The sequence below is a fragment of the Erpetoichthys calabaricus genome, chromosome 18 (assembly GCF_900747795.2).
Source record: "Erpetoichthys calabaricus chromosome 18, fErpCal1.3, whole genome shotgun sequence".
Lineage (NCBI taxonomy): Eukaryota > Metazoa > Chordata > Cladistia > Polypteriformes > Polypteridae > Erpetoichthys > Erpetoichthys calabaricus.
The window spans coordinates 29132281-29160149 of NC_041411.2; the positions used below are offsets into that span (position 1 = coordinate 29132281).

The window sequence follows — 27869 nt, forward strand, 5'->3', positions numbered from 1 at the left end:
ATGAGAGACATAGGTAACTAGGTTGGGAGCATGCGCCGATTACAACAAACCACCCGGATTGGGGCACAAGTACAGTCGTGCGATGGATGGCACCTCAGCTGGAACAGTGCGAGTTTTTTTTTTTTTTTTTACTGTAACTGGAGTGCCAATCCTGCCACCAACCCCCAAGTTGGAGGACCTGCTTGCAGGGCTGGATGCAGATTAGTGTCATACCCAGGACGGAGCAATTGGAGTTAAGGGCCTTGCTCAGGGGCCCAATGGAGTGGAATCACTTCTGGCATTTTACGTCCCGGCAACCTTCCTATTGCTGATGCAAATCCCAAGCCTCAGAGCCACCACTCTGACCATACGCAGCTAACACTTGACTAAATGCACAGTGAGAGGCAAGCTGCTCACATTTTACTAAATGCATAGGCTGTTATGCTTTCACTAAATGCACAAAGAGACACACAGGATGCTAAGAATTTGATAAGTTAATAAAACATTAGGTGTAAAAAGTGCTTAACACAAAGTAATAAGCTTGCTGAATGCCCAACAGTGACGCAGGCTGCTAATCAATTACTGAATTAACATAAAGATGCAAGATGCTAAGACAAAACGATGCATGATATTAAGATTTTTATAGACAAAGAATATGAAAGTTGCTAAGTGTAAAGGGAATCCTAGAAAAGTAAGATTCCATTGCATTAACAGAAAAATGTATGCAGTTAAGAGAGACAGGGGTTGCTTAGATTTTACTAAATGTACAGGGAGGCACACACTGGTAAGATTTCACTGAATGCATGAAACACTCAGTTGAATGGCTGACGGCCCTTGATTTCTGATTGTCCTCTTCCTAATATCCATGCTCTTACTTATATCTGCGAGGGGACTGCCATGTGTGTTGCACCAGTCCCACCAGATTGCTGAAGCAACTCGAACACTGAAACATCCTAGAATCTTCTTTACACGCTTGGTTTGCATTAAGGTATCATGGGTGGGGAGAGGGCATCGGAAGGGGTTTTTTGACTTTTCAATTTTCAGTAACGGATTGCTTGTTCTTTGTTCTTATCCGAGTGCTTGATTTCAATTAAAATATAATTTTAAACAAAGGGCTATGCAGGCTGGCATTGTGTTTGTGATGTCTGTATAAAAGTAAGAACACACCTCACATCTGCTGTACTTTGCTTTGCATTTACTGTAATGTCTCATATTTTCTTTAAACAAGAGCCATCCCATTGTTGTCAAGTAGGTACACAAAAGACAATAATCTGCTGCACTTAAACCCGTACTCTTTTGGAGGCTTTAAACCAATTATCATCATTGTGTTAATGGATTCTTCTGTGATTACGTACTTTATAAAGATTGTAGTGAACAGCTAAATAAGCACACCAAAGACAAAGTGAAGCATGTCAGCTTTTCTAAAAATTGTTCCTGTGAATTTAAAATGTGCTACAACATAGCGTAGATGGGGTAAATTGTACCATAACTAGTAGGGGAGAAAATAGAAATCAATATGTCAAAAAATCACACACCTGTTTCTAAAAGGGGTTTCCTTTCCATGTTTTGGCATGTGAAGTCCAATGTAGGATTGCTAATGTAGCCATGGCCCTTGCAATGTTAACTTTGTGGCTTAATCTTGACACTTATGGACATAAACCCAGAGAAAAGGTAGATGTTATATCTGTCTGCTGTAAAGTCCACTCACCTTGGAAGGGAAGTTGCTGGGCACAAAAGGAGTCATGCTGTGTGCCTCAGATCTGGTCCTTATGGGCTATGGAGTCTGTTAACTTTTTTCCAGCAAGGCAAAACGGGACTTTATGAATGGTCTGTACATCTCTTTATCTTCATAGGGTTGTAGCCTGGCAGAATAGCTTCCTTCTCCTTCTGGCTGCTACCGTTAGGGGTCGCCACAACGGATCATCTTCTTCCATATCTTTCTGTCCTCCGTATTTTGTTCTGTTACACCCATCACCTGCATGTCATCTCTCACCAAATCCATAAACCTTCTCTTAGGCCTTCCTCTTCTCCTCTTGCCTGGTAGCTCTATCCTTAACATCCTTCTCTCATTATACTCGGCATCTCTCCTCTTCACATGTCCAAACCAACGCAATCTCACCTCTCTGGCTTTGTCTCCCAACTGTCTTGCCTGAGCCAACTGTCTAAAGTTCTCATTTCTAATCCTGTCCATCCATCACACCCAATGCAAATCTTAGCATCTTTAACTCTGCCACCTCCAGCTCGGTCTCCTGTTTTTTTGGTCAGTGCCACCATCTCCAGCCCATATAACAAAGTTGGTCTCACTATCATCCTGTAGACCTTGCCGATATCCATCTGTCACAAATCACTCCTGACACTCTTTTCCACCCATTCCACTCTGCCTGCACTCCCTTTTACATGTCTCTTCCATAATCCCCGTTACTCTGTACTGTTGATCCAAAGTATTTAAACTCATCCACCTTCACCAGCTCCCTGCATTCTCACCATTCCACTGACCTCCCTCTCATTCACACACATGCATTCTGTCTTGGTGGTCCTACTGACCTTCATTCCTCTCCTTTCTAAAGCATATCTCCACCTCCATAGGGCAGGAGAGCTTTATTGAACTAATTATTTAAAATTGTACCATAAGAAAATAATCACCTTTGCAGAATGAATAAAATATTGGTAGAGGTGATGGTAATAAATCAGTGTGTGAGTACTAGTGTGGATGGACTAGCATCACGAATGGAACTGTGGATGAAACCCTACCACAGTCAGGAGGCTGTACTGGAAGGACCACAGGAGTAGAGGTGTAACCTGGGGGGGGGGGGGTATCCTCAATTCCTGTCCTAATGAATGAATGAATGAATGGAGGATGGACTGGGGTTGGTTAGATAGATAGATATAGATATTCAGATTCAATGAAAGGACTAGGTGTTACAATCCCTGATATTTGCATTACTTCTAATGGGGGAAATCTTGACAGATGGTTTCTATGAAGAATGGCAACCAATAGGCTTTACCAGCAGGACACATCGTCAGTTGTGTGCCTCAACTTCACCGGGTGTTTTGGCCTTTTATCACAAGACACCCTCTGTTGAGGCAGACCCACCACAGGTTGATCAAGCCTGGGTGTGTGTCTAGCAGTTAGCTAATCGCCTTAGCTTCCCAAGTGATGTCATTCCTCTTCAGCCATAGCCAATGACTGGTCCTCTCAGCAGTGTTAGCCAGATCTCTGATAGCCTGTCCCCTAACTCCAACCTCTCTAAGTAGCTTCGCTGTTGTACTGGCAACAAAGCCCCTACACCCTACCTCCACCGGGCGCACCTTGATCTTCCAGCCTCTGTCCTCCGCCTCAGCTGCTAAGTTGGCATACCGCAGCTTCTTAAGTTCAAAGGCTTTCTCAATGGCATCCTCCCATGGTACCGTCAGCTCAATGACGTAACCAAGTTTTCGGAAGTTAGACCAAAGGACAAGGTCTGGTCGCAGAGTAGTTGTTAACGATATCTGCGGAGAAGATGAGCCTCTGATCCAAGTCAACTTGCATCTGCCAATCCCTGGCTACCTTCAGCGGTCCCAGATCCGGGGCTGAATGGGTAGTCCTCTGCTTGTCCCCCTCCCGGACAAATGCTGGTGGGTACTGGCGCACCTCCTGGTTGGTGAAAGGTTGGGCATTGATGGATTCCATGTTGCACTCAACTTTCTCAGCTAGACACCCGAGGACTTGGTTGGTTGGTTGGTAGGTAGATAGATAGATAGATAGATACTTTATTAATCCCAAGAGGAAATTCACATACTCCAGCAGCAGCATACCGATACAAAAAAACAATATTAAAAAAGTAATAAAAATGTAGGTAAAAACAGGCAATAACTTTGAATAATGTTAACGTTTATCCCCCCACCCCGGGTGGAATTGAAGAGTCACATAGTTTGGGGGAGGAAAGATCTCCTCAGTCTGTCAGTGGAGCAGGACAGTGACAGCAGTCTGACGCTGAAGCTGCTCCTCTGTCTGGAGATGACACTGTTTAGTGGATGCAGTGGATTCTCCACAACTGATAGGAGCCTGCTGAGTGCCCGTCACTCTGCCACGGATGTCAAACTGTCCGGCTCCATGCCTACAATAGAGCCTGCCTTCCTCAACAGTTTGTCCAAGCGTGAGGCGTCCTTCTTCTTTATGCTGCCTCCCCAGCACACCACTACATAGATGAGGGCGCTCACCACAGCCGTCTGATAGAACATCTGCAGCATCTTATTGCAGATGTTGAAGGATGCCAGTCTTCTAAGGAAGTATATCTAAGGAAGGCTCTGTCCTCTCTTGCACAGAGCATCAGTATTGGCAGTCCAGTCCAATTTATCATCCAGCTGCACTCCCAGGTATTTATAGGTCTGCACCCTCTGCACACAGTCACCTCTGATGATCACGGGGTCCAGGAAGGGCCTGGGCCTCCTAAAATCCACCACCAGCTCCTTGGTTTTGCTGGTGTTCAGGTGTAGGTGGTTTGAGTTGCACCATCTAACAAAGTCCTTGATGAGGTTCCTATACTCCTCCTCCTGCCCACTCCTGATGCAGCCCACGACAGCAGTGTCATCAGCGAACTTTTGCACGTGGCAGGACTCCGAGTTGTATTGGAAGTCTGATGTATATAGGCTGAACAGGACCAGAGAAAGTACAGTCCCTTGTGGCGCTCCTGTGTTGCTGACCACAATGTCAGACCTGCAGTTCCCGAGACGCACATACTGAAGTCTGTTTGTAAGATAGTCCATGATCCATGCCACTAGGTATAAATCTACTCCCATCTCTGTCAGCTTGTCCCTAAGGAGCAGAGGCTGGATGGTGTTGAAGGCGCTAGAGAAGTCTAGAAACATAAATTCTTACAGCACCACTGCCTCTGTCCAAGTGGGAGAGTGATCGGTGTAGCATATAGATGATGGCATCCTCCGCTCTCACCTTCTCCTGGTACGCGAACTGCAGAGGGTCGAGGGCGTGGCGTACCTGTGGCCTCAGGTGGTGAAGCAGCAGCTGCTCCATGGTCTTCATCACATGTGATGTCAGAGCGACAGGCCGGAAGTCATTCAGCTCACTAGGATGTGATACCTTTGGGACTGGGGTGATACAAGATGTTTTCCAAAGCCTCGGGACTCTCCCCTGTTCCAGGCTCAGGTTGAAGATGCACCGTAGAGGACTTCCCAGCTCCAGCGCGCAGACGTTCAGCAGTCAGGACGATACTCCATCTGGACCCGCTGCTTTGCTGGCACAAAGTCTCCTCAGCTCTTTGCTCACCTGCGCGGCTGTAATTGTGGGTGGGGATGTCTCGCCTATGCTGGTATCAGCAGAAGGATGGGTGGAGGGTGTAGTATTCCAAGGTGAGAGTGGGTTAGGGTGGTCAAACCTGTTTAAAGAAGTTGTTCATTTGGTTTGCTCTCTTCACGTCTCTCTCGATGGTGGCACCCCGCTTCGAGCTGCAGCCAGTGATGATCTTCATCCCATCCCACACTTCCTTCATGCTGTTATTCTGCAACTTCTGCTCCGGCTTTCTCCTGGTACTGCTCCTTCGCCGCCCTGAGCTGGACTCTGAGTTCCTTCTGCACGCGCTTGAGCTCATGCTGATCACCGCCTTTAAAAGCCCTTTTCTTCTGGTTCAAAAGGCCCTTGATGTCACTTGTAATCCATGGCTTGTTGTTAGCATAGCAGTGTACTGTTCTTACTGGAACTACAATGTCCATACAGAAGTTGATGTAGTCAGTAAAGCAGTCAACAACCTCCTCAATGTTTTCACTATGTGATCCCTGCAGGATATCCCAGTCCATAGTTCCAAAGCAGTCCCTCAGAGCCTGCACTGCCTCAGGGGACCACTTCCTAAATGAGCATGTGGATATTATGATAGGTTGGATATTATGAACAATTCAAACCCCAGCGAAGTAGCAGTATTCCTCTGGCTCACTCCCAATTTGATTACCCACAGGACTTCTTGGTAATTGTAGTGCATAAGGGCAACCCTGTCGGGGTCCTTGGGTGCTGCCAGGGAGCGCTGGAGGAGGAGAACCTTCCTACTTCAAGGAGCTTCTGTGTGGCATGCACACTGAAGCCACAGTACGGAGGGAGTGGGTGATGCTTGGGAAGAAGATGGAAGCTGTCAGTTTACTATTTGGCCCATTGTTTAGTTGATTTTAAACCCTACAAAGATACTGTTCATAATAAAGCATTAGTGAGCTGGAACCTGTCTGTGGGTGAGTTGTGTTTGGTGACAGGGCACTGAGTGACCCCTGGTGGTCACATCTGTATGGTAGAAAACAGTTGTGGACTGTTTACCAGATCATCGCATGGCGCACTCACTGACAGCAAGCCAATTCAGAGTCATGTCAGAGATAGCCGGAGCATCAATGAATGATTGGTCTCTGGAGCTGTTAAGACAGCAGCAGCATTAAAAGTTGTGCTATCACATCTTCCAAAGGCCAAAAATTCATACCCATATAAACAAAAAGGAGTTTTGGCAGCACAGAACAGCCAAGAGAAGGTTTCATGCTCCTACACTAAGGCATTCATGAGAAATAAAGGAAATGCAAGTATACACCATCTTTAGTCAGGTTGCGTTGTGGAAAGCTACATGCAAACAACCACAAGCCATTCCAGTTTAAAAGCACATTAAAGATAAACACACGCTTAGTAGAGTTTAGCCTGACAAACAGTTAGTTAGAAAGTTCTCAGAACAAATTTGTAAAATTTACACTTTTCCTCATTTCTGTACTCTTAAGCAAGGCTTCCCCGTAATAAAGTTTGCTTCTTGAAAACCAATGAATGCTAATAATTAAGCTCATTGCCAGCTAGGCACATCCACAGGCTTTAACGATTTGTTAATTATATTGTATCTGCTTCATTTCTTGAAAACTGCAGGGGTGTTGCAGATCAAATGACTTCAGAGGCTCCTTTTTCTGTTTTTCCGGGATTTTTCTTATATAACAGACAGTGGGGAGTGGACCCGTGGGCACATTTTAAATATTTCTGCAAATGAATGCAGATAATCAAGAAACAATTTGTACTGTACTTCAGTCAATGACTGGAAAGAATTTTCTTGGAGTGATTGTCTCCCAAATATTCATAGAGCTTTACAGTAATTTTAGATTATTGCACTGCAAGGAATACAAGTATTATTCTATATAATGCCCATGAGAAAGAAGAAAAAAAAATTTTTTACAAGTGGAAATGGAGACAACGCAGAGTACTGACAAATCACGGCTAAGACCTGGAAATTGACACAAATTGATGAAATTATGCAAGCCTTGTCTGCAATGGAAATTAAATCTTGATCTACTTCTTTATATGCCCTGCTTTGTGCCCCAGTAAATATAAATTATCATCAATATGCCAATAATCCAAATTGTCCATCAGTCACTCAGAATATGGAACCAATGCAGGACGCTGTTCAAGGCAGAGAAGCTTTTATCTGTGACGCCACACATGATAATCACTTTTTTTTTTTAACCCTTTCAGACTTACACAATATTTAATCTTTGGAAGACAGGCAAGATTAAAATAAAGAATCATATATAGATAATTTGCATCTTATAAACAATTACACTTTAAATTTAACTTCCCATCAAAATGATTTTTCCACTACATTCATATCAGAAATTCTGCTCAAAGACACCTACCAAATTTTCCACAGTGCCCATCCATTTCTATTCCAGAAGAAATTTTGATCAGTCTCAGACAGCATCTCAATAATATAAAAAGACATCTCAAAGTCTCTTCCTTTCAAAGATGCTAGAGTATGGAACGTTAGGGAAAGGATCTTTCAATGAATATCACAGAAAAGGAGTGGAAGGCAGCCGTATATAGAACACACTCTAGCTCCATATGCACAAAGTATTCAATAATTCAACTTAAAATCTTTCAATGATCACATTTATCTCTTTTAAAAATTTTCAAAGTGTATCCAGGGCAAGATCCAACCTGCAAGCATTACACCAGCCTCACTGAGCCACATGTTCTGCGAGTGCACCCAATTAACATTATTTTGGACAAATACCTTTGAATGCTTATCAGACACAGCCTTGGTGTCACATTCACTCGTAACCTATAAAGAGCTGTGTTTGGTGGACTCCTGGATGGGCTTAAAGTGGAGAAGGACACATGGATTATAACGGCCTACACCACACTACTAGCAGGTAGACTTATCTTGCTTAACTGGAAGAATCCAAACCCACCTTTCATAAGGCAGTGGGCAACTGATGTTCCATACTACTTGAAACTAGAAAATAATTAAATTTGCACTTAAATGATCTGTTGAAAACATTTTTAAAATATGGCAAAATTTAATTTAAAAAAATTTAGAGTAAGCATTTATGTTGGGTGGGAAAGCACATTTTCCCATCTTTTTTTCTATTCTATTTTTGCCCATGTTCTCCTCTCTTTCGCTCAGGTCGGGGTTGAATTCTACTTTGTAAGGTGTTGTCTTTATTTTATTCCTTCTTTCTTTTTTAGACTTTGATTTTTTTTTCTTTTTTATTGTAGTTTGACTATGAAGTCATTTGTTGTATAAGTTCATCTTGATTGCATGCAAGGCTATTTTCTTCAAATAAAAATTAAAAAAAAAAAAAAAAAAAAAAAAAAAAAAAAAAAACACAAAAAGAAGACTGTCAGAGCCATCCTGAAAAATATTCATCTTTAACCAAAGAAGAAGTTCACACAACAGCAGTAAGCAGGTAGAAGATGGAGGCCAACAGGGTCACTAAGGTTCCCAAGCTAAAATTCTTCGCATACAACATAAGGAGGATGCATGCCCAGTGTAGGGGAGACAATCAAGAAATAGAGTTAGTAATTTGGGGTGTTTGAAAGACCTTGTTTAATAAGTGACAGAATTTAGCCCCAAACAGGTACTAAACAAAACAAAAAGAAGGGACTGACAGCTCAATCATGCAATTGTCAGTAGTCTTGCTTCTTGTAGGTAGCATCCTCCACAAGAACTGGAACAGGAATGACAACGGCCTTTCGGTCACGTCATCTCTTAAATCGTTCCTGGGGCAGAAGGCCTGCCTGGTGCCAGGTCGCAAAGATGGAATTGGTGTCACTGTTAAGTGCATATTCCCTGAAGGATAACCAGGATATCACATAATAGAGAGTCATAAAGGAAATGTGAACGTGAAGGCAACTCTGCATTTAGACCACCAGCCATGTGTCTTAGAATCCCCTCCAACCATGTTCACAGTGCACTGCTGGCAATTCTAAGAAGCCACACATAAGAATTAGATGAACGTAGAAGGTAGGAGCATTGCGGCAAGGAGATGTAAAGAATATGTTTTCAGGGGAAGTGAATGGCAATACAAGCTAGCTTTGTAGATAATGTACATAAATTTAATTATAAGACGGCTCAGGGACTAAAGTTCTTTTTATTGTACTTTTCACTTTACACCTTCTGTTATGCACATCTCAAAAAAAGATTCTGCACCAGGTTCCTAAACCAAGCAATTACTCTAGTCCTCCATTGTTGAGAATAAGTAGGTGTTCATGAGTCTGTGTGCTGCACAGCCTTCCAAGGTGATCCTTTATTGTATTATTAGATTCACCTAACATGAAAGGTACCACCTAACCACTGTGATAAAAGCGCTATATAGCACCCGACCCGACACAGACTGACATGGAGGAATGGGTAAAATAAAACAACTATTTATTTTTCTTCACCTGTGGGGCACGTCTTCCCCGTGAACCCCACAGTCCCAATCACAGCACCAACATCAAACAAACACTCTTTCTCTTCTCCACCACTCCTCCCTGGCAACCTCGTCCTCCTCCCAATTCTGGCTCCTCGAGTGGTGGCTGCTGGCCCGTTTTATAGTTCACCCGGAAGTGCTCCAGGTGCTTGATTGCCGTGTTCCAGCTGCACTTCTGGGTGTGGTGAATACGTTGCCCACTGGGGCTCAGGAGTACCAGCTGCAGCACACCCTGGTGGTGCCTGAGGGACCCAACAGGGCTGCACCCAACTCTAACTCCCGTGGAGCCCTGCGGGAACCTGAGGCACCTCTCCAACCCAGGGGGGCAGCCATCTAACGTCCAGGGGGAGGTATTGCACTGTCCAGGGCTGCTCCCCCTGAAGATACAGTGCAGGGGTGTCCCAGCTGGGCATGAACCCCGGCCGCCTGCTACATCACTTAAGTTCTTTTTTAATGGGGGAAGAACCAGACAAATCAATACCAGCTATGCAGCTGTTACCTGTAACCTCTTACACGTCTCACCGCTAATGCTGTACCCTGTGTGCTTCAATGACTGGGACTGCTTACTCTCGCTTTCTCCTTTACTTCAACTCAGTTTACCACTAATAGTGGGCTTCTCAAAGGCTCCCCCTTGAGCCCTTAAAGGACCACAGTTAGACAAGGAATGATCAGTTATTTAAGAATCAATTCAGACAGAAACATGGAGTTTAAGCTTTTACTTAAAAATTGTATTTATTTGTATCAAAACCATTAGCAGCAATTAAAAGCAATACAAAGAATTATACGATCTGGGTGGGTTCATACAGTCTTCATTCAGTTCCAGGTGACAGTTCCCAGATGGCCCAGTTCCTGAGTTACAGATTATACAGCCTTAATCAAAAAATGATTAGAAAGATTTCTTGCCAGAGACAGGGCTCCTTGGAAAGTACCCGGCAGCAACAAACAGAAGGCTTTTGAATGTCTGAGGCTCCTCTCAAAGTGTTAATTTTAGCCGAGAGGCTCTTTGTAAATGCTCATTTTTTCACAACTGATATGAGCGGTTTATAAAAGTGTTATAAAAAAATGAAGTAAATGCCCCATTGTTTCAACAAAGTGGCAACTGAACCGTGAACTCTTTCACACATCTGGCTTTCTTTCTGCTAACAGTGCAGACTGTTTCTCAAAACACAGAAAATTATCAAACATCCCATGGAAATTAAAAGCTGCTTGAATCTGCAGACAGATGGCTATACTAAACACTGTAAGGTCCTGCTTCACTTTCTGGTTGTGTAAAAATACTCAGAATCCTGCTTTGCCTACTAGCTTTGACAGAATACATTGTATTTCTGTTTTGCATAACAAGACTTTCAGGCTAAGGTGACTTACCTGAAATCTGTCAGTTGAAAAGGTTAAAGTATCTCCTATGCAGGTCTCGTACTTGACGTCTTCCACCCCACCTGTGAAATAAATTATAATAATTCTACATGATGGACAAATCACAGAGTTGTGACTAAGAATGACAGCCAACCAGCAGTACTACATAACATTTAAATATGCTTTACAATGCAATTAAATAACTCTGCCAGAACAATTCATTGAAAATGCTGTACATAGAATAAGAAAATATTTTTAAGTGTGGTAAATACATCAGCCAACACACTAATCTAAATAGCATTACAAAAAAGAGGACTCTACTGGAATAAATCTTACGACTGACTCCTGCAAGAGTTTCTTTGCAAAATGTTTGGTTAGAAGCCAAAAAAAGCCCCTCGAGCTGTATTGTAGAAGCAGAGCATCTATCCTCTTTCTACAAATGAATAGAGAAATTACTTCTGTCTCTATAAGCAAATGTAAAAAAATGCCTAAAGAGCATTTTTGTGAATCCTTATCCTTGATGTGTGCAATGCCACTGTAATCAGGCTTTGTGGCAAAACTGTGCCACTTCCTGGGGACCAAAGTTGCTTTCTGTCTTATACCAAGAGAAGCCATGATAAGCTCTGACTTCCAAAATGCTTAAACTTGGAAAAAATTAATGGATCGACAGGGCCCTTTTTATTTAACACAATGAATAATAATGGGCTAAAACAGAAGGTTTTAATGAGAGGGCTTGGAAAAGTACAAGTACAAGGTAATTAGCAAAACAGCTCTCAGGACAGCTGCTACAGGAGAGGAAATGTGGACATGAAAATGAAAAAGACATTCTTACTTTCTTAACATCATGAAAGGGGAATCTCACTCCCTGATCAGGAGGCTACACAATATCTAAACTTCTACAAAGAAGAGCTGAATTGAGAAAAACATTCATTTAAAGGGGAAGTAGAATTCAAGTTTGTGATAGTGAGATACATTGGAATTTATCTCCAACTCACTTATTATTATTCTTCCTAATGGTGCTATGATAAATGAAAAATCAACAAAACAGTTACAACAAAAAGTCCCAGGAAGTGATTCTCCAACACTGCATCTCTCTTTGTGTCTTGGTTCAATATACACACAGACTTGTGTGTGGCAGTGTATGTATCTTATATATAAACATCTACGCATGGTAGTGTATGTGTCCGTCTTTATGGCCTGGAAGTGCGAGGCTAAAGCATGAAGCTCAAAGAGCCAGCAAGGCAGCCCCAGGAAACAAGTCTGAAGAAGAAAGAAGTATGAGGCTACAGCACGAAGCTGAAAGAAAGCGACTCCGTTGCTAAAGTGAAACCACCAACGAAAGACAAACTCACTTAGCCACTAACATACAAGCAAACCGAAACCTCTGAGGAGAGAGAAACTCAATTAGCCGCCGATAGACAAGGGGGATAAGCATGTCCACAAAACAAAACTGCCGACTTTGCATTTAGATTTTTTTCTGACAATTTCAATAGTTTCTAGGAGTTCAGGCTTTTTACAGCACATGCTTACACAGCTAGTATATCTATATATATTTTTTTTCTCTGTACCCTAATAAGCTTTCATATGACACTCAGACGGTCCGGTACGAGTCGCATTTTCACGCCGACTTTGATATGTGACAACTTTTTTCTATTTCGGGCACTGTGCGACTTTGTGAACTTGAGCTTTGGAGTTTCTCCGACGCTATGTCACTCAATTAACTTTCTTTTGTTGATTATACCACTGTTTAAACAAACAATAGTACATTTTTCCTTTGCCTCCACTTGGTATTCGCTGAAATTCATATATTTTCCCCCGTGCTTTTCCCATTGTCTTTTCACAGAAGGCTATTTATATCGATTTGCATATTCAAAGAGGCATAATTCTGGGAGGAGTTGGGGCGGGACAGAAGGCGCGTGCACATGCATTACTTTTCACGCTGATCGGGATTTATGTAGTGGAAGAACGTGAAAGTTTGCGTACGCACAGATTCCTGCATCTGGATTTTTCTGTGCATATGCACATTCCCACTTTTGTGCTTACGCCATGTTATAGTGCGAGTTCTATGCACGGCGTTATACATGAGGCCCCAGGTCTCAATGTACAAGTCTGGCAGTGATGATTCTTTTCAAAGCAAATGGGGCAAAGCAAAAATCCTAGAACCGATTCTCATAATGATAATCTCAAAACAGCATAAAATGACACACCAGATGCCTATATTACCGATCCCCAATTTTTTGAAGTTTTGTGAAAAGGGTAATTTTGGTCCCTCATATACCATTAAAGGGGTGAAACCCTGGGGTCAGATGATGTGGCATGCATAACATCAAGTCTTTCTGATCATTTTTGCTTAAGACATCTATTGGTTTACTTATTATCATAAGGGTGTACAGTAATTTTGTGCACAAAATATAGTCTGACAATTGTTTAAAACTGAAGGTCTGTCGAGCCTAAAGGATGAAAAATTGACAAGGGTGGTGGAACCACCCAGTAGTGTAACTAGCTTGCTGAAGGCCCCTGTGCAGCCCCCTGAGGTGGGCCCCTCCTGTCTAGCATAAGTCTTAGTAATTTCTTCACAACTAGATCCTAGGGGCAGCTGGGAAGTGGTGCCCACAACAGCGACACTATCAGATCACACACTGGTGACAAACAAACCGGCTCTCTAAAAGAAATTTGTAATAACATTTTAAATCGTTGTGGGTAGTAGTACTAGTACATACATTTATGTAAAATGTGGACCTGCTTACTTTTCCATGACAACTTTGTGAATGAAGATGATTAAAATAAAAGGTAATCTACAAAGTAGAAACTGTTCTGTGCTATAAAATGAAGCAATTTCAATTTGTAACCAATTAAAACACCACCACCACCTGACAGGATACTACTACACAATCGGCCCGTTTTCCACAAATTCTGAGAAAATTTTCATCATAAAGTGGTCACGCTCACAAATCCTTACAAGAGTGACACTAATGCACTTAAGCCATAATAAGGTACACATTAAAACAGATTACAGATTTGTTAAACTGTTAAAGCTTACAAAATGGAACTGACAAGTCACTAATCATATTACTTCTAATATCACTAGTATCTTAAAATACTCGCTTGTGTGTCTTCTTTTGCACAAAAGCTTCAACAATATTTGACACGTCAAATTGCCTGGCACACTCGTTTTTGATTGAGAGTACGGCCAAGCCAGAGAGTCTGTCTTGACAAACACTGTGCTTCTGGCGTAATTTTTGATGTGTTTTAACTTTGAGAACGATCGTTCATATGCAGCAACAGTCACTGGTATAGTCAGCAGTTAACACGTAAGCTGTGCAAACGTCACTGAAAGTAGACCATGGTGCACAGTGACCTATCTGCAACAGTTCAGCTGCTTCGAAAACAGTTGACTTGGTTGACAGGATGGTTTGAAAACATGCACGAAATGACAACAATTGAGTGTAAAATGTCTGTGCTACAGTGTTCAACGAGAAGATCGGCAGCAGCATACAATTCATCGTCAGCCATCTAGGTCAGAGCTGATGGTAACAAGACATTGAAGCCACTGCATCGAGACTGTGAAACTACTGTTTTAGTTAAGATATTAAATTTTTTTTTAAATCTATACAGCCCCGAGTGGGCCCTCTTAGCTCGTAGGCCCTTGTGCTTTGCACAATCTATGGCTACACCAGTGGAACCAACCCAAAACGCCAGACGTCTGGTATAACTCGACATCAAGATGAATGAGAACTGTCCAGCTGCACTCAGGACAGTTTTAGGCCTCAGACAGATCCAAGCACTTCTGAAGCTATGGGGTCCATAAATTGACACCCCCTTCTAGAGCCCCGTGCTGACACCTATATTACACACCCCTCATGATGATTTAAATTCCTTTTAGTTCCTGCACTCAAATGTGGATTTAGCATTTACTAAACTTCTAAACTATACCGAGGTCTCTCAGTTCTGCATCCAAAACAGTTATTTTGGTGTCATATATTAGAAACAAACTGAACAAAAAATCTTCACATTTTGTATTTTATAGTATGTTTTAGATCTGCGTTTGCTATGTCTCATTCATGAGACTACACATTTTAATATGTTAGTTATACAGTATGCTGCACTCAACGGAGTAGTGGATTTGCCAAGGATCTACGTTGGTAATCAGAAGGTTAATTCCATATAAAAATGGGAAATGCTAAGGAAGAAGACGAAGAAGAATAAAGCTGCACTCAGCTACGATTAACACTACGTATTATTATAGACTCTGAATTAAATAAATCATATAATTTGTGTAAACAGTCAAAATATGCAGTACTATGCGCCTGACGTTTAGGATCTCTTTAGAGTAGTGTCGGTGTGGACCTCTCTGTATTTCATTAGTACTGTATTATTACTGGTGTACAAAATGTTAATATTTATATTAACGCTGCATTAATTCTGGAGGAGTTTATGCTCCAGAGGAATGACGCACTCGCCCGCAGAGGTGTTAAGTAGTCGTTGGAGTCGTCCAGCTAGGACCTTCTCTGTATGCCGAGCAGCTTTATGTACCCATTATGGATGGCTCGCGACCTCGCAGCAAGTACGAAGAGACGCTTATTACATTAGCACGACAGTGAATCTTTTTTTATTTATAATAAATATTTTCCGCACGCACGTTCAGTTTGTCACAATTACTATAATAATATAGTTAGCACAAAAATGTACGGCTAACACAGGGTGGGGCGTGGAAAGTAGGTGGAGTCAAGAGACGCAACTGACAGGGGCGTCATCTTACGGTCGCTGAATGTGTCCGAGGCCTAAAACTGTCCTGACTGCAGCTGGGCTCTATTGAGAGAAACTGAAACATTTGTGTGGGGGTTTCTCGTACAGGCGAGTCAGGATGCGTCCGGCAAATTAAAAAAAAAAAACCACATTGTAAGACGCTTCCTTTTAAACATATTATGGTACAACGAGGAAATCACTCAGTTGCTTCACCTACCTTTGCCTACACGCGAGGCGTAATGTACCACATAACATAATATTGTAGTACTGTGGCGAGACGAAACCAAAGTTTCCAGCAAAACCCCACCATGATGCCGATAATAAAGGTATAACGTATTGGAATGCCACGGTTTCCAGCTGCCATTTGACACCCAAAACAACTTTTTATATGCAGTTTATTAAAAAAAAGAACACCTACTTCTTAGCACAACAGTATAAAGTACTGGGGCGATGCCTTTAAACGTAATGCTTCCGCTCAAGCGCTAATTTGGAACAACAATACTACATTCTGAAAAGAGCGGTCCTCTCAGGTAATTTATTCCACTGTCCCACCTAAGTCAATTTATTCTCAGACACTGTGAAGAACCGCTCGCCTACCCGACATCTTGGTACAAACCAGTTTATATATTTTTTTTTAACTCCGTCGCTTCCTCCTGCACGCGCATAACTAGACTATACCATATGGCCATACGACGGAAACATTTTGTTTGATTAGAAAATCGTATTTGAATTCAATGCACTAAGTTATACATCGTCATACGTTAACAATTATTCTGCATATTTATCTTGTGAAAGATAAGTAATAAAAGTGACATTTTTTTTTACAATGACATATGCTAGTAAATATTCTATGAATCAACTGACCTCCATTATGGACATGCTTTGGTTCATTCCACGGTTGGACTCCGCAGCACTATGGATTTGCAGGTAAAACGAACGGCGGCTTTTTGTACACAGCGTATATTCTTCATTCCGGCAAGACTTGGAGTTTTCCGTCTCTACGGACGTATTCCTTTCGGCCTTGTTGCTGTGCATTCCGTTTTATTTTCTACGAGAAGTGTCAGAAACCAGCGGGCCCGTAACTTTTCCGGGTTTGATTACTCTGGATTGAGGTGCTGTATGAAGTCACGTGAAGTCCCCTCTGACAAGGCCGGCTTGTTACGTTCTCCTTCAGTTCCAGTGAGTTTGCGCAGGATTCACGCACCTGTGTTGTGCTCGTTAAGTATGGCAGAGTGGTTAACCTTTTGTAAAGTTGTAAAGGGGTCATAAATATCAGATGTTCACAAAACAGCCGGCAAAAAAAGAAAATGAAAGTCGTTAAGGGGATCGTGCGGATGTGCGCTAGGTGGTAGTGTGACACAGGAGCACTTGTTTTCACAAAGGTGTTAGCATTGGCAATCCCTTAGGTGTGACAGTTTTAGTTTAACTCGCTCTTTCTTATAAAGCACTATTGCTGATTCTGCCGTTGTGAGAATACACAATTATATGGCGGCGATAAGGATCGCGCTGTCCAGTGATGGATTCAGCGTCCTGGGTTCCAAAAATCACACATGTAGAGTTTTCCTGTTTTTCTGCCGCATCCGTGAAGACAAGCTGCATGTTTTATTTGCCGATTTCAAACGAGTAGACTTTGTGATGCAGAGCTTATTTCCTGCCTTGTATCCAGCGGTGACCTTAATTTATAGTGAGAAAGTCAAACATATGTATGTAGGTGTGGTCCGATGTTAAAACCCCGGACATAAACAGGCACCAGTCACACTAAGTACATTTACAAAAGAGAAGAAAAAATACATTTTAGTGTTGTAGAGACGGTTCCATTATGGCAGCAGTTTTATAGAGATTGGGAATACCTTAAAAATAAAATTGTAATTCTAATCAAGTGTGCGTGCATTTGATTTTTTTTCACGCTCATTTCCGCCACATACCCAAACTACAAACCCCGTTTCTTCGTTTGTTGCCTCATTAGTGATGCCTGGCACCCTGATTGACTGATGTACTTTAAAAATGAGTCCATCAGTATCATACATCTCATATTCTCATTGGGAATATCCAAGCATTCTCAGTCATCTGAGAGAGATGGAATCCTCCAGCAGGTCTGGGTCTGCTGCAATACCTAATTTAGAGGCAATTGCTGACCAAACCACTTCAACTGGCATCTTTCTATCAAGAGATGCAGGGACTCCACTCTGAGGCTCTCCCAAATTACTGAAATTCACATCCTATCACGGAGTGTCAGTTTAGCCACTCTGAATAAATTTTATTTCTGCAAGTTGCACTTGTGATCATATTCAGGTGAAAACAGGGATGTGGTTCGACCAGTAAACCATGAGTTTTGTCTTTAGACTCTGCCACTACAGACTAGTACACCATCAGCAGAATAGCTGCCACTCCAGTCCACTTGTTGATTTCACGCTTCCTTTTTCCAGCACTCCTGAACAAGATATCTCTCCCACTTGAACTTCCCCACCTCACTTGGTAAAGAACAATCCATTCTTGAGAGTGAGAACTGTTGAACAGTAAACCAGCGCTTATCCCTGGCACAGTTGGTGGAGGGTTCATGGGAGTATGATAATCCAGTCTACATGTGTTTTGTGGATTTTGAAAAAGCACGTGTTGGACTGTGTTGTGGGAGATGATACAGGAATAGGAGATAACAAAGCTGCTGTTGCAGGATATTCATTTTCTAAATGAATAAGGTGAGAGCTGTATCCACATACTTGGTGTTAAGTCAAATTTGTTCACTGTCTGTTTCAAACTTCAAAAGCTGTGTCTTGTCCACTCCTGTTAGTGGATTTCATGAACCATTTGGACTGGCTGGGGGTAGCATCATTGTTTTTTGTCTCATTTGACTATGACCTTCGGCATGCAATCATGCAATGTGTTGCTGAGTGTGAAGCGGGTCGGATGAGGATCAGCACTTCCAAGTCTGAAGTCATAGTTCAATATCATACTTTCACATTGATTGTGAATGTGAAATTGGCACATAATGTGTGAGTAGGTCAGTCTTTAAAGTTGATGAGGTCCTGATAGCCTATGGCCCCTTGCAACTCTCTTAGTGAAATCAATAAGTAAGTAGTTGTGCAAGGTGCACTTTGCTGTGTCTTCTATTGCTTTTCAGATATTCTTTGCTTACATTCATTATTACATCTCAGTGGCAGACCGGGTGGTGGGAGTTAAATAGTTTGATTACTGTGAGAGCAGAAGAAGGCTATGGCAGTACGGTACTTCTGTTTGAAGTGGCTCCTTATTTCACAGGATCAAATAGACTAAAGACCATGTCAGATTAGATTACGTTTCCAGTGATTTTCAGTCGTAAATTTCATTTACATAATCTTAGCGAGTTGGAGGCAGTAGGCAGCACACTCCTGTGAAGGGCACTTACTAAATATGACCTACCCAGTGACGCACAAAAAAACAAAATCAAACAGGTTTGGTCATGACTTTAGTTGTAAGGGTGGGCTCTGTGCACTTGAGAGCTGACAGCTGATGAATGCTCATGTGGAAATACATGTACTGAATGTGATTCAACATGTGAGTTTTGGACCTCACATACAAAAGAGATGCTCATCTGTTTCATGTCTCGTGTTTTATGTACCACAAGAAAATGGAGAAAGGAAAAAGGGGTCCAGGTTGCAGTTGAACTCGATGAACCCGTTAACCCTTTAAATAGCGTTATTGGCTGTAACAAAAATGGGCAAGTATGACTGTTTTGGAAGGTCAGCACACAGTCACTAAATTTGACAGGCCCAGCGATAATCAGTTTTTTAAAATTACATGGTCCAGAAAGATTATCAGCAGCTGCACTCGGTAAATCTGATATACTCAATGACTAGAAGTCATGTGATATGACATCGGATTTACCTGTTAAGAACGTGTGTTTTTTCTGCCACCCGAATTCTCCACAATAAAAGTGTTTGTGTTCAGGTTTCTATCAAGCTCTCCATCCACACCCCTAAATTCATATAACAATGTAGCAGAGACAGAGGAGAGTGTGCTGTGAATCTGAAGGCCTCACGTCATTAATATGTGCATAGGCTGTGATCTTTGAATGGGTGTGTGGCAGTTAGACTAGGACAGGAATGCAGTTTGGTTGTAAAACATGCCACAAGTATACTGAACAAAAATCCACGCCATGTGAGATCACTATGCTGCGGACAAAACTGCAAACTCTAACTTATACATTTAGTTGGAACGTTCTTACCTTTATGGCAAATAATCTGCATTAAGGGAAAGACAAAAACACCAAGAAAAGTAGTTTTTTTTTTTGTTCAGAATTGTATTTTTACTCCATGGAATTTTTTTTTATTTAAAAAATTGCAGCTATTTAATTTTTTTAAAATGCTGGCTTCCTTTTTTGACTGCCTTTTTTTTGTGATTTTGCTGTTATTTTCATGCTTTATCCCCTTAAGCTGTGCATAGTTATGACTTATTCCTGTATCCCATTAACTTCTTCCAGTTGGCAGCACAATTTATCTTCAATGCAATATGTCATTTCATCTTTACTGAATGTAATGTCTCACTATTAATGACAGTGTGCTCGAGAGGCATTTCCTTTAAATACATTACAATGCAGCATGAACCTACCCTAGATTAAAATGTTTATAATCATGGATAGATGGAAATTTAAATGATGTTATAGTCATTAAACAAAGAAAATGGAATAGTACTGAAACAGTGAATCACAGTTGGCATCTGTATTGGAAAATAGATACACATTATGTTCATGTTTTGACAGAATAAAGGAAGCAATATGGAATTCAGCTAGTTGAATTTTTTTCCAGCTGCAGTTATTAATCATGTGAACCTCCATCACTGTCTAATAAAATCCATTAATGTAAAAATTAAGAACAGACATCTTGTTTTTCCAGGAACATGTCCTTTCAAAACATAGCTGAGGCACAAAATGAATTACTCACTTGTGATGGTCCTGGAAGTCACATACAGGGGGCGGTCACAAGTTCATAAAACAATTAGAATTTTGGTGTGCAACAGAAACCCAACAGAAAAAGCAGTAGGAAAAAAAAGTAAGGCCTCATAATGAAATTAGCAAATTATTTAGACTGAAACCACTCCTGTTTATACTGTATCTTTGAAGAAACAATATAGCAGGAATAGTATTGTCTCCTTGAGGCCACTAAAGAATTTTTGTCTTTAAAGTTATAAACATGTGGTGGCTTCAACTTTAATTAACTGGGAATGTCCTATGTCCAGTCTGCTTATGGTTAACTTCTGCACTTTCTCCTCCATCGTGGCTACTTATAGAGAAAAACTTTGTCTCTCCTCATTTTTTATGGTAGTTACAAGTAGTTACAGTTTATTGGGTTAACAAAAAGGAGAGCAGATGAATTTAACTCTCTTATAAATTCTGCTTTGCGTGTCAGGCATAGGGTAGAAAAGTACTTTGGCACTATTCTGAACTGGCACTCACTTACGCCACTATTTCACAATATCTGTCTAAACATTGCTGGACACCCCATCTTCTGTCCAACTTGGGCCTCATGAGGTATCAGCACATTTTGTGATTTGTTTGGTAGAAATTGTCTCGCCTCTTTCCAGTTTATTAAAAACATTACACCTACCTCTTTCTCTTTCTTTTTCTATTTATAGATTAGATCTGTTTTTGGGATGTGTGGAATAAGTTTTTGTTCCCCCATTCCCAATCATCCATTAAATGACTAATCCATCTCTTCTTCCCTCTCCATCAATCACATTTCCTCTTTGTAAGCACACCTTTGTGATTCCATTATTTCATCTATCCCAGTTACTAAGAGATGGATCACTGACCAATTCCTGTCAAATCCATTGTTCTGAAATACAATTATCAGAAACATCAAAAATTCTATTTTCTCATTATCAACACATCTAATATGAAATTATTCATAGAGTTTGTCATTATCCTATTAAGTGTTTACTGATGGGTTTAGATCCTGACCCGATCTGTCATCAGTGTTCCCTTAATGTATTGGGCACTTTTTTCCACAAATTCTGGGTATATCCCATTATTTCAGGTTTCTGGGCCTCAATTACTTTCTCTGTCTCTCACTTCTCCAAAATCCAACAAAGATAAAAAAACAAATCAAAAAAAATTTGGACGTGAGTGACAGTAGGCTTTGCACCCTAGGAACGAAGTTACCTGAACTATTCAATAGCATTTCAGTAATTATTTACCACTCTGATGCTGATCTTTCTAATCATAAAATAGGTAATTACAATAGCAATTGACAAGAAGAATTCATAATTAATTGCAAACTTTTGAGGGTTCCTCTAGGGTGCCTCTTTCTCTTGCATAATTTGGCTCAAAAAACTAATCGGCACATCATCATCTAATAACAGGCTTAAGTTTTGAGTTTGATATTTTTCCGACCAACCGTTGTAGCTCTAGACCGTTCTCAAGAAACTGTGACCCACAGACACATTCACACCCATCATCGAGATATCAATGTTTTTATTATCAGGGTACCTTAAAATGTCGCGATCCATCAAAAACTGGAGATTGAAATTTTTGATGAATTTAAAGCTTCTGCTCCTCCCTAATAGGTGATAGGTTATGGTGGGGCGGGCGCAAAGCAAAAAATTAATTACAAGTGGAGTGTACATCTTATCAGTGGTTTTGGCGATTTTTAAAGTGTGTGTAACCATTGAATTTTTTTAATGGTGGACACAGGCAAAATAATTAATTATACTAATTGTCTAATGACAATAAATTTTGATTTTCTGTGTGGCACACTGACTATGTATGTCTTATTTTAATTCATGGTTAGTTGAACTTTAAATGCTGAAAATCTAATTGGCTCTGTGCATTACACCCCAGGGAGTGAGAAATGGTATTTTAGGGGGTGCAACAAAGAGGAAGGCTGCTTAAGGATTCATCAAAAATCAGAGAAATGCACTGTTTAACTCTATTGTGGTGTAATCATTGTATTGCAGTGTATAATCATTTGTAGGTCATTTATTAGTTAGTTTTCCTGTTCTAAAATATTAGAAGAGTCCAGCTTTGCACATGCAATTGTCACTTGTGAATGAGCCACAGAAATGCACATTCTCATGGATTCCTTGCTGCGGGTAGAGCGTTCATAAAAGCAAATAACTTTGTTTAAGATAATGGAATTTGGGCCTTGCAATGATCTGTAGAGAAAAGTGAGGTCTAGTATTGATTTTTATGCAAGTCCTGATCATGAAAAGCCACTGATTTGGAGGTTTGATTGACATTTTTCCTGGGGTGGGGGACAATGAGGACTGATTTGGATGCAACACTTGCTGCTTACACTCGACCCTTCTTTCCTGCTGATAGTTCTGGCAGTAGCACAGCAATTGTAACTGTGTGGTGCATCTGTTTTTGAACTGCAGTGCAGGTGTTACCGGGGGACAAAGCTCATTGAGTGTTTAATTGCTTGATGGTGTGCTGGCACCCGTGGCATCAAGGGGGATCTCCAGTCCCCCAAACCCCTGGATTGTTCATTGTATGTCATTTCAACAGCACTTGATGCTACTCAGAATACCCCATCTCCCAGATTGTCAGTTTTCAGTATCCAAGATTCATGGGGGATACATTTAGAAGATTATTGAAATTTAAAAAGTTAAATTACTCAAGTTATATTAAAATTTTACACACTTAGTTAAAAGCTTATTTTTTTAACCGGCAGTACTGTATGCAGTTGAATTTGTGATTCAAAAATTTTAGCTTCAAATGTGATATTACTTTTAAAGGGGGTCTGAACATAATTCAAACATTTTCTAGGGGTGCATGGCATAGAAAAGGTTGGGAACCACTGACCTAAACAGATGGCCAGAACAGATTTGAGCTGGCCTTTCTGTTTCAAGTGTTATCAAGAACACATTTTTTTTTATTAAGTTTAAGTATTTCCGAAAACATCTAGAAGATTAAAAAAGCTCTAGGTATAATTTTCAACCTCCTAGGCACTGTCATTTGTCTTGTGATGGTAGTGCATCCATTTTTAAAAAAGAGTTGGAAGCCTGAGTTGCTTTTTTTTCTATAACAATAACAATTACTTTTGGAAAATTACCAAAGTACAGTATAAAAAAGCAGAAACAATGCATCCATGAAGCTACTAAATGATTTAATAGTGAGATTGTTAAATCTTGGACTTGAAGCAAATGAGAAAGGATTTGCCAAGTAATTTATATAAGACCATTTTTAATTAAAACATCTCTACATTATCCATACTCAACTGTTAAATCTCGCAACACAATATTCCGTAATTTGTTTAATATACACTGTATTTACTGTGTAAATCTAACATCACATTGCAATATTAATTCAGACTATAAACATACTTCTTAAGCATGTTTTCTGTCCTTAACTTTACTCATATGCCTAATGCTTTTCAGACACTAAAATATAACCTATATACATACATTTAATCTTTCATATTATTGCGTTTGCAAAGGAATGTCCATGGAATTAGGGAGACAGCTCTGCACCCAAGTAGGGGGAGATGTGCTGCTCTCTTGTTTTTAATATACTGCTTTGCTCTCGTTCAGGATAAATTTACTCTTGGTCATCTCATCCTAATGGTTCTGGATGACCTGTAGTGTGGAGCTTTCCTGCTACTGAATCAAGAAAATAAGTCTGAAAATGTGGTTGTTCTACCATCAATTATCTATTTGAAGACATAGGGATATACAACTAAAAATAAAGAAAATAACTAAAAAGACCAAATATGGAGATGAACATTTAGTATTAAAATTATGTGTACAACAGCAAAAAAAAAAAAGCTGTCTTAGTTACTCATTTATAAAGTTGTAAAATATACCATGTAAGAATACCTGCTAGTAAACACTTTATATTCATCAAAAAGAAAGTAAGAAAGTTATTGTGCCTGTTATAAACCATTCAGAGAAGGCTGATGATAAATCACACTTGATAACCATAACCATTCGTTTTTAAATTTCCTTTTCAGTATTGCATTCTACCAGAAATACTTTGTGAGGAGGCTTTCTTTTTAAATGTTATCAATGTTTTAAATAGCCAGTGTAGCTGGTTAGCTTTATTCAAACAGATTAAGTACAAATTGTCATAATTAATATTTCATTTCTTTTCAAATTCTGTTTGTTCCTGCTTTGATGAAGGGATAATATTAATCAAATCATTTAGGCAACTGGGCTTGATCTATCTTAATAAAAAAACCAAAAAATTTCAGTGAATTTTTTACGTGGAATGCCAGAAATTTCTTTTGGATTTTGTGTGCCTGGCCAGGTGTTTAAAGCTTGTTTTTTTTAAATGTAACATTTTTCATAAGTGATGCAGTGCAGAACATTCACTAAATTGTTACAAGTTTATAGATGCACTAGGGGAATCTGCCCCCTGCTCGCTTCACTCGCCAACCCCCGTGCGGGCCCTACACGCCAGACATTTCCCGGATCTGCTGCTTGTGATGAATCATGCTGTGCTTTTGGATAAACATGAATATCAACTCTGTCTTTGATATCTCCGTCTTTCGAAACTATTATCGCTGACAATTCATCACATGTTGGTTTATTATATATACGAGCATGGTCTTTCGAATTTATATAGAAATCCAAGAAAACTTCTTTGTCCGTGTTTTCAGATAAATTTCGTGTAAAGTGCAATAAATTCGGATGTATGGATTTGTATCCATTGTTGGCTGTAGAATTTCTAATACGTCCAGTCGTTTAACTCTTTCAATTCTATGTTGCATCGCTTCTCTGTGATCATAAATATAAACCTGACCGAATTGTGGTTTCTTTGAAATTAAACTTGTAGTAGCTCTGTCATATCACCTATGTCCATATATTCAATCTCTTTTCACTGTTCCGTTATTTCACTGAGTAATAATTTCCATTTCTTAGCGCTAATGCTAAGTAATGCTTTACTATCAGTTTTTTTGAGACTTTCGAATTTTAGTACTTTCATAATCTCTAACCTGCTCTGCATGTGTATCGCGCCAATGTTTTTGAACCACTTTACGATGTTCTACGTTGTCATCTACTCTTTGTCTTTTCTTCTTCTACTGTTTGTCTTTTCTTTCCACCCCGCTTGGACCTGTTAGGTTTTCAATTCATCTCTTGGCACAAAGTCTCGTCTCATGGGGCATGAAATTATCTTTCTGAAAAAGTCTCATCTTGTACCAAGATTTCTTATATAATAGAGAGATATATAGTAGCATATACAAGTATAGCTCCAATTCTACGTTGGGTCTTTTCTTTGTGTCTACATGTTTTTTTCAACTCTAGTTTCCACCCATATCCCATTTTAGTGATCATGCAGTATTAGAAAACAGCAATTTATTATTATTGCAGTACTGTTCATGAAACTGTAAGATATGCAATATAAATAGAACATTAATAAATTCTTAATTATTTCCAGTCTTTCAAGAGCTTTATTTATGTAATTTTGTCATACTGTTCTGATTTAGACACTTATGGAAATATTCATTTTAAATAATATACTTACATTATATATACTATATTTGTTTTCAGTGTAGGTTAAATAGTGCAGTTGTTGGAACTTAGAAATCAAATATGCCGTTTAAGCATCATTTTCACTCATAGACACTGGCAGGGTTCACATGCCATCATTTCAACAATACCAAAAAAGCGTGAGTGTACACAAAAATTGCCCAGCACTTGTAGAAACATCTCTTTCTGTGCCAAAGTTGCATATGGTTTTCTGTTTTTGTTTTATAGCTTAATTTATTATTTGTAGTACTACTGCCAACATGTTTATATATGCATATAAGCTGTAGTATTATAAATTAGTTTTGTAAAGTACCTAGTTATTGAGTATGCAGTAAAAATTGCTTAATGCTGTAAAGATTTATTGACTATCAGACTTGAGATTTGTTTTTATGATTGCAAGACTTTCCAGTCAGTTGATGTTGTTTGTGTTGTTTATTTTAATTTACTGCCATGTTCAACAAGTATATTAGAAGTCTAAGTCACATCTCTCTTAGTTGCAAAAGCAGCAGCATTAAATAGAAAGGGGAGGTAGTATTCGAGGTACAGAAGCTCTATGGCCTCTCTTGACAGGAATGCCTATTTTTTTTCGAACTGTTCTCTTTTCTATCTTTTGGTAGATGAAGACAGACCCAGAAGAGATAGCAGCTCTCTACAGGGAGTACAGTCGTTTTCCTTCTCTGTCCAAAGCTAGTATCGGACCACTAATCACTTCCCAGTATGGAGGCAAATACTGCAACATTTACACAGGTATGTATTTAGCTTAAACGTTTAGGGGAAGACCTTATTTTATTCAGGTTGCATATTCAGGCATTAGAGCTGTGTCCCAGTATTTTCTGTAAAGAATATTTCATATTATAGAGAAATTGCAAACAAGTATGCATTATTTTGTTGGTTCGCTCTTCTACCTTGTGGATTCAGCCGGGATTGAAGTAGATCCTGTGTGTTGCTTTTCTGATAATTTGACTTTTGGTTTATGCAAAATTAATAAAGACCTCATTTTATGTTCAAATAAAACCAGAAAAAAATGTGTTCATTGTTAGGAAAAGCAGAAGCCTTTCTAAATTTCATGTTTAGACTCTGAAGAATTTATTTACAGCTGCTCTTTCAGATTACTGATTTGCTCTCTATATATTTGCTCTTAGAGTGGAGTCAGCGGGACCTGGAACGCAATGAGAATGTGAAATTCTGCAGACAGTACATTGTGTTTCATGATGACAAGTCTATTGTCTATACCGCCCCATCTGGAAACTGTACTGAGATTAAGGGAGAGTAAGTTTTACTTACCCAAATTTCTTGGATTGTTTTTTTGTTGGCTTTCATTTTTTATTATGTGGTTCATAAGTTCAATTCTTTGATCTTGGAAGGTACAGAATTTCCATGGATTAAATCCAGACTCATCCATTTCAAACTAGCTCCTTCATTCATGTAGGCAATCTGGGTTGCAAGTTAAAACTTGTATAATACATTATTCAGATGTAATCCAGAATGTTGTGTTTAGGTCTGGTTGATGCAGTTTTAAAAGAAGTAGTTGCAGCTTTTAATCCAAAAATTGTCCATATTGGGTAAACTGAAACATTTAGAGCTCTTCAGTCTTGAGCTAATACAGCATTCCAAGAATGTATATATTTCTCTAATTTTTGGGACAGTAGTATGTAAATTGA

The 27869-nt window shown here is 39.9% G+C and overlaps 1 protein-coding gene and 1 long non-coding RNA gene across 3 annotated transcripts in view; one reads left to right on the forward strand and one right to left on the reverse strand.

Annotated features, from left to right (window-relative positions):
- LOC114668922 (uncharacterized) overlaps positions 1-16773 on the reverse strand; it is a 41609-nt gene extending 24836 nt beyond the window's left edge. Inside the window, exons 1-2 of the long non-coding RNA XR_003718939.2 lie at positions 16633-16773; positions 11035-11105 (exon numbers count right to left, since the gene is read on the reverse strand). This is a non-coding gene — a long non-coding RNA (uncharacterized LOC114668922). The remainder of the gene's footprint in view (positions 1-11034; positions 11106-16632) is intronic.
- apeh (acylaminoacyl-peptide hydrolase) overlaps positions 16634-27869 on the forward strand; it is a 56690-nt gene continuing 45454 nt past the window's right edge. Inside the window, exons 1-3 of one of the 2 annotated variants that reach the window (XM_028824948.2) lie at positions 16634-16695; positions 26826-26955; positions 27351-27477. In XM_028824948.2, coding sequence (XP_028680781.1) covers positions 16684-16695; positions 26826-26955; positions 27351-27477 — 269 coding nt within the window. In that variant the 5' untranslated portion in view covers positions 16634-16683. The other variant, XM_028824947.2, reaches the window with a different exon arrangement.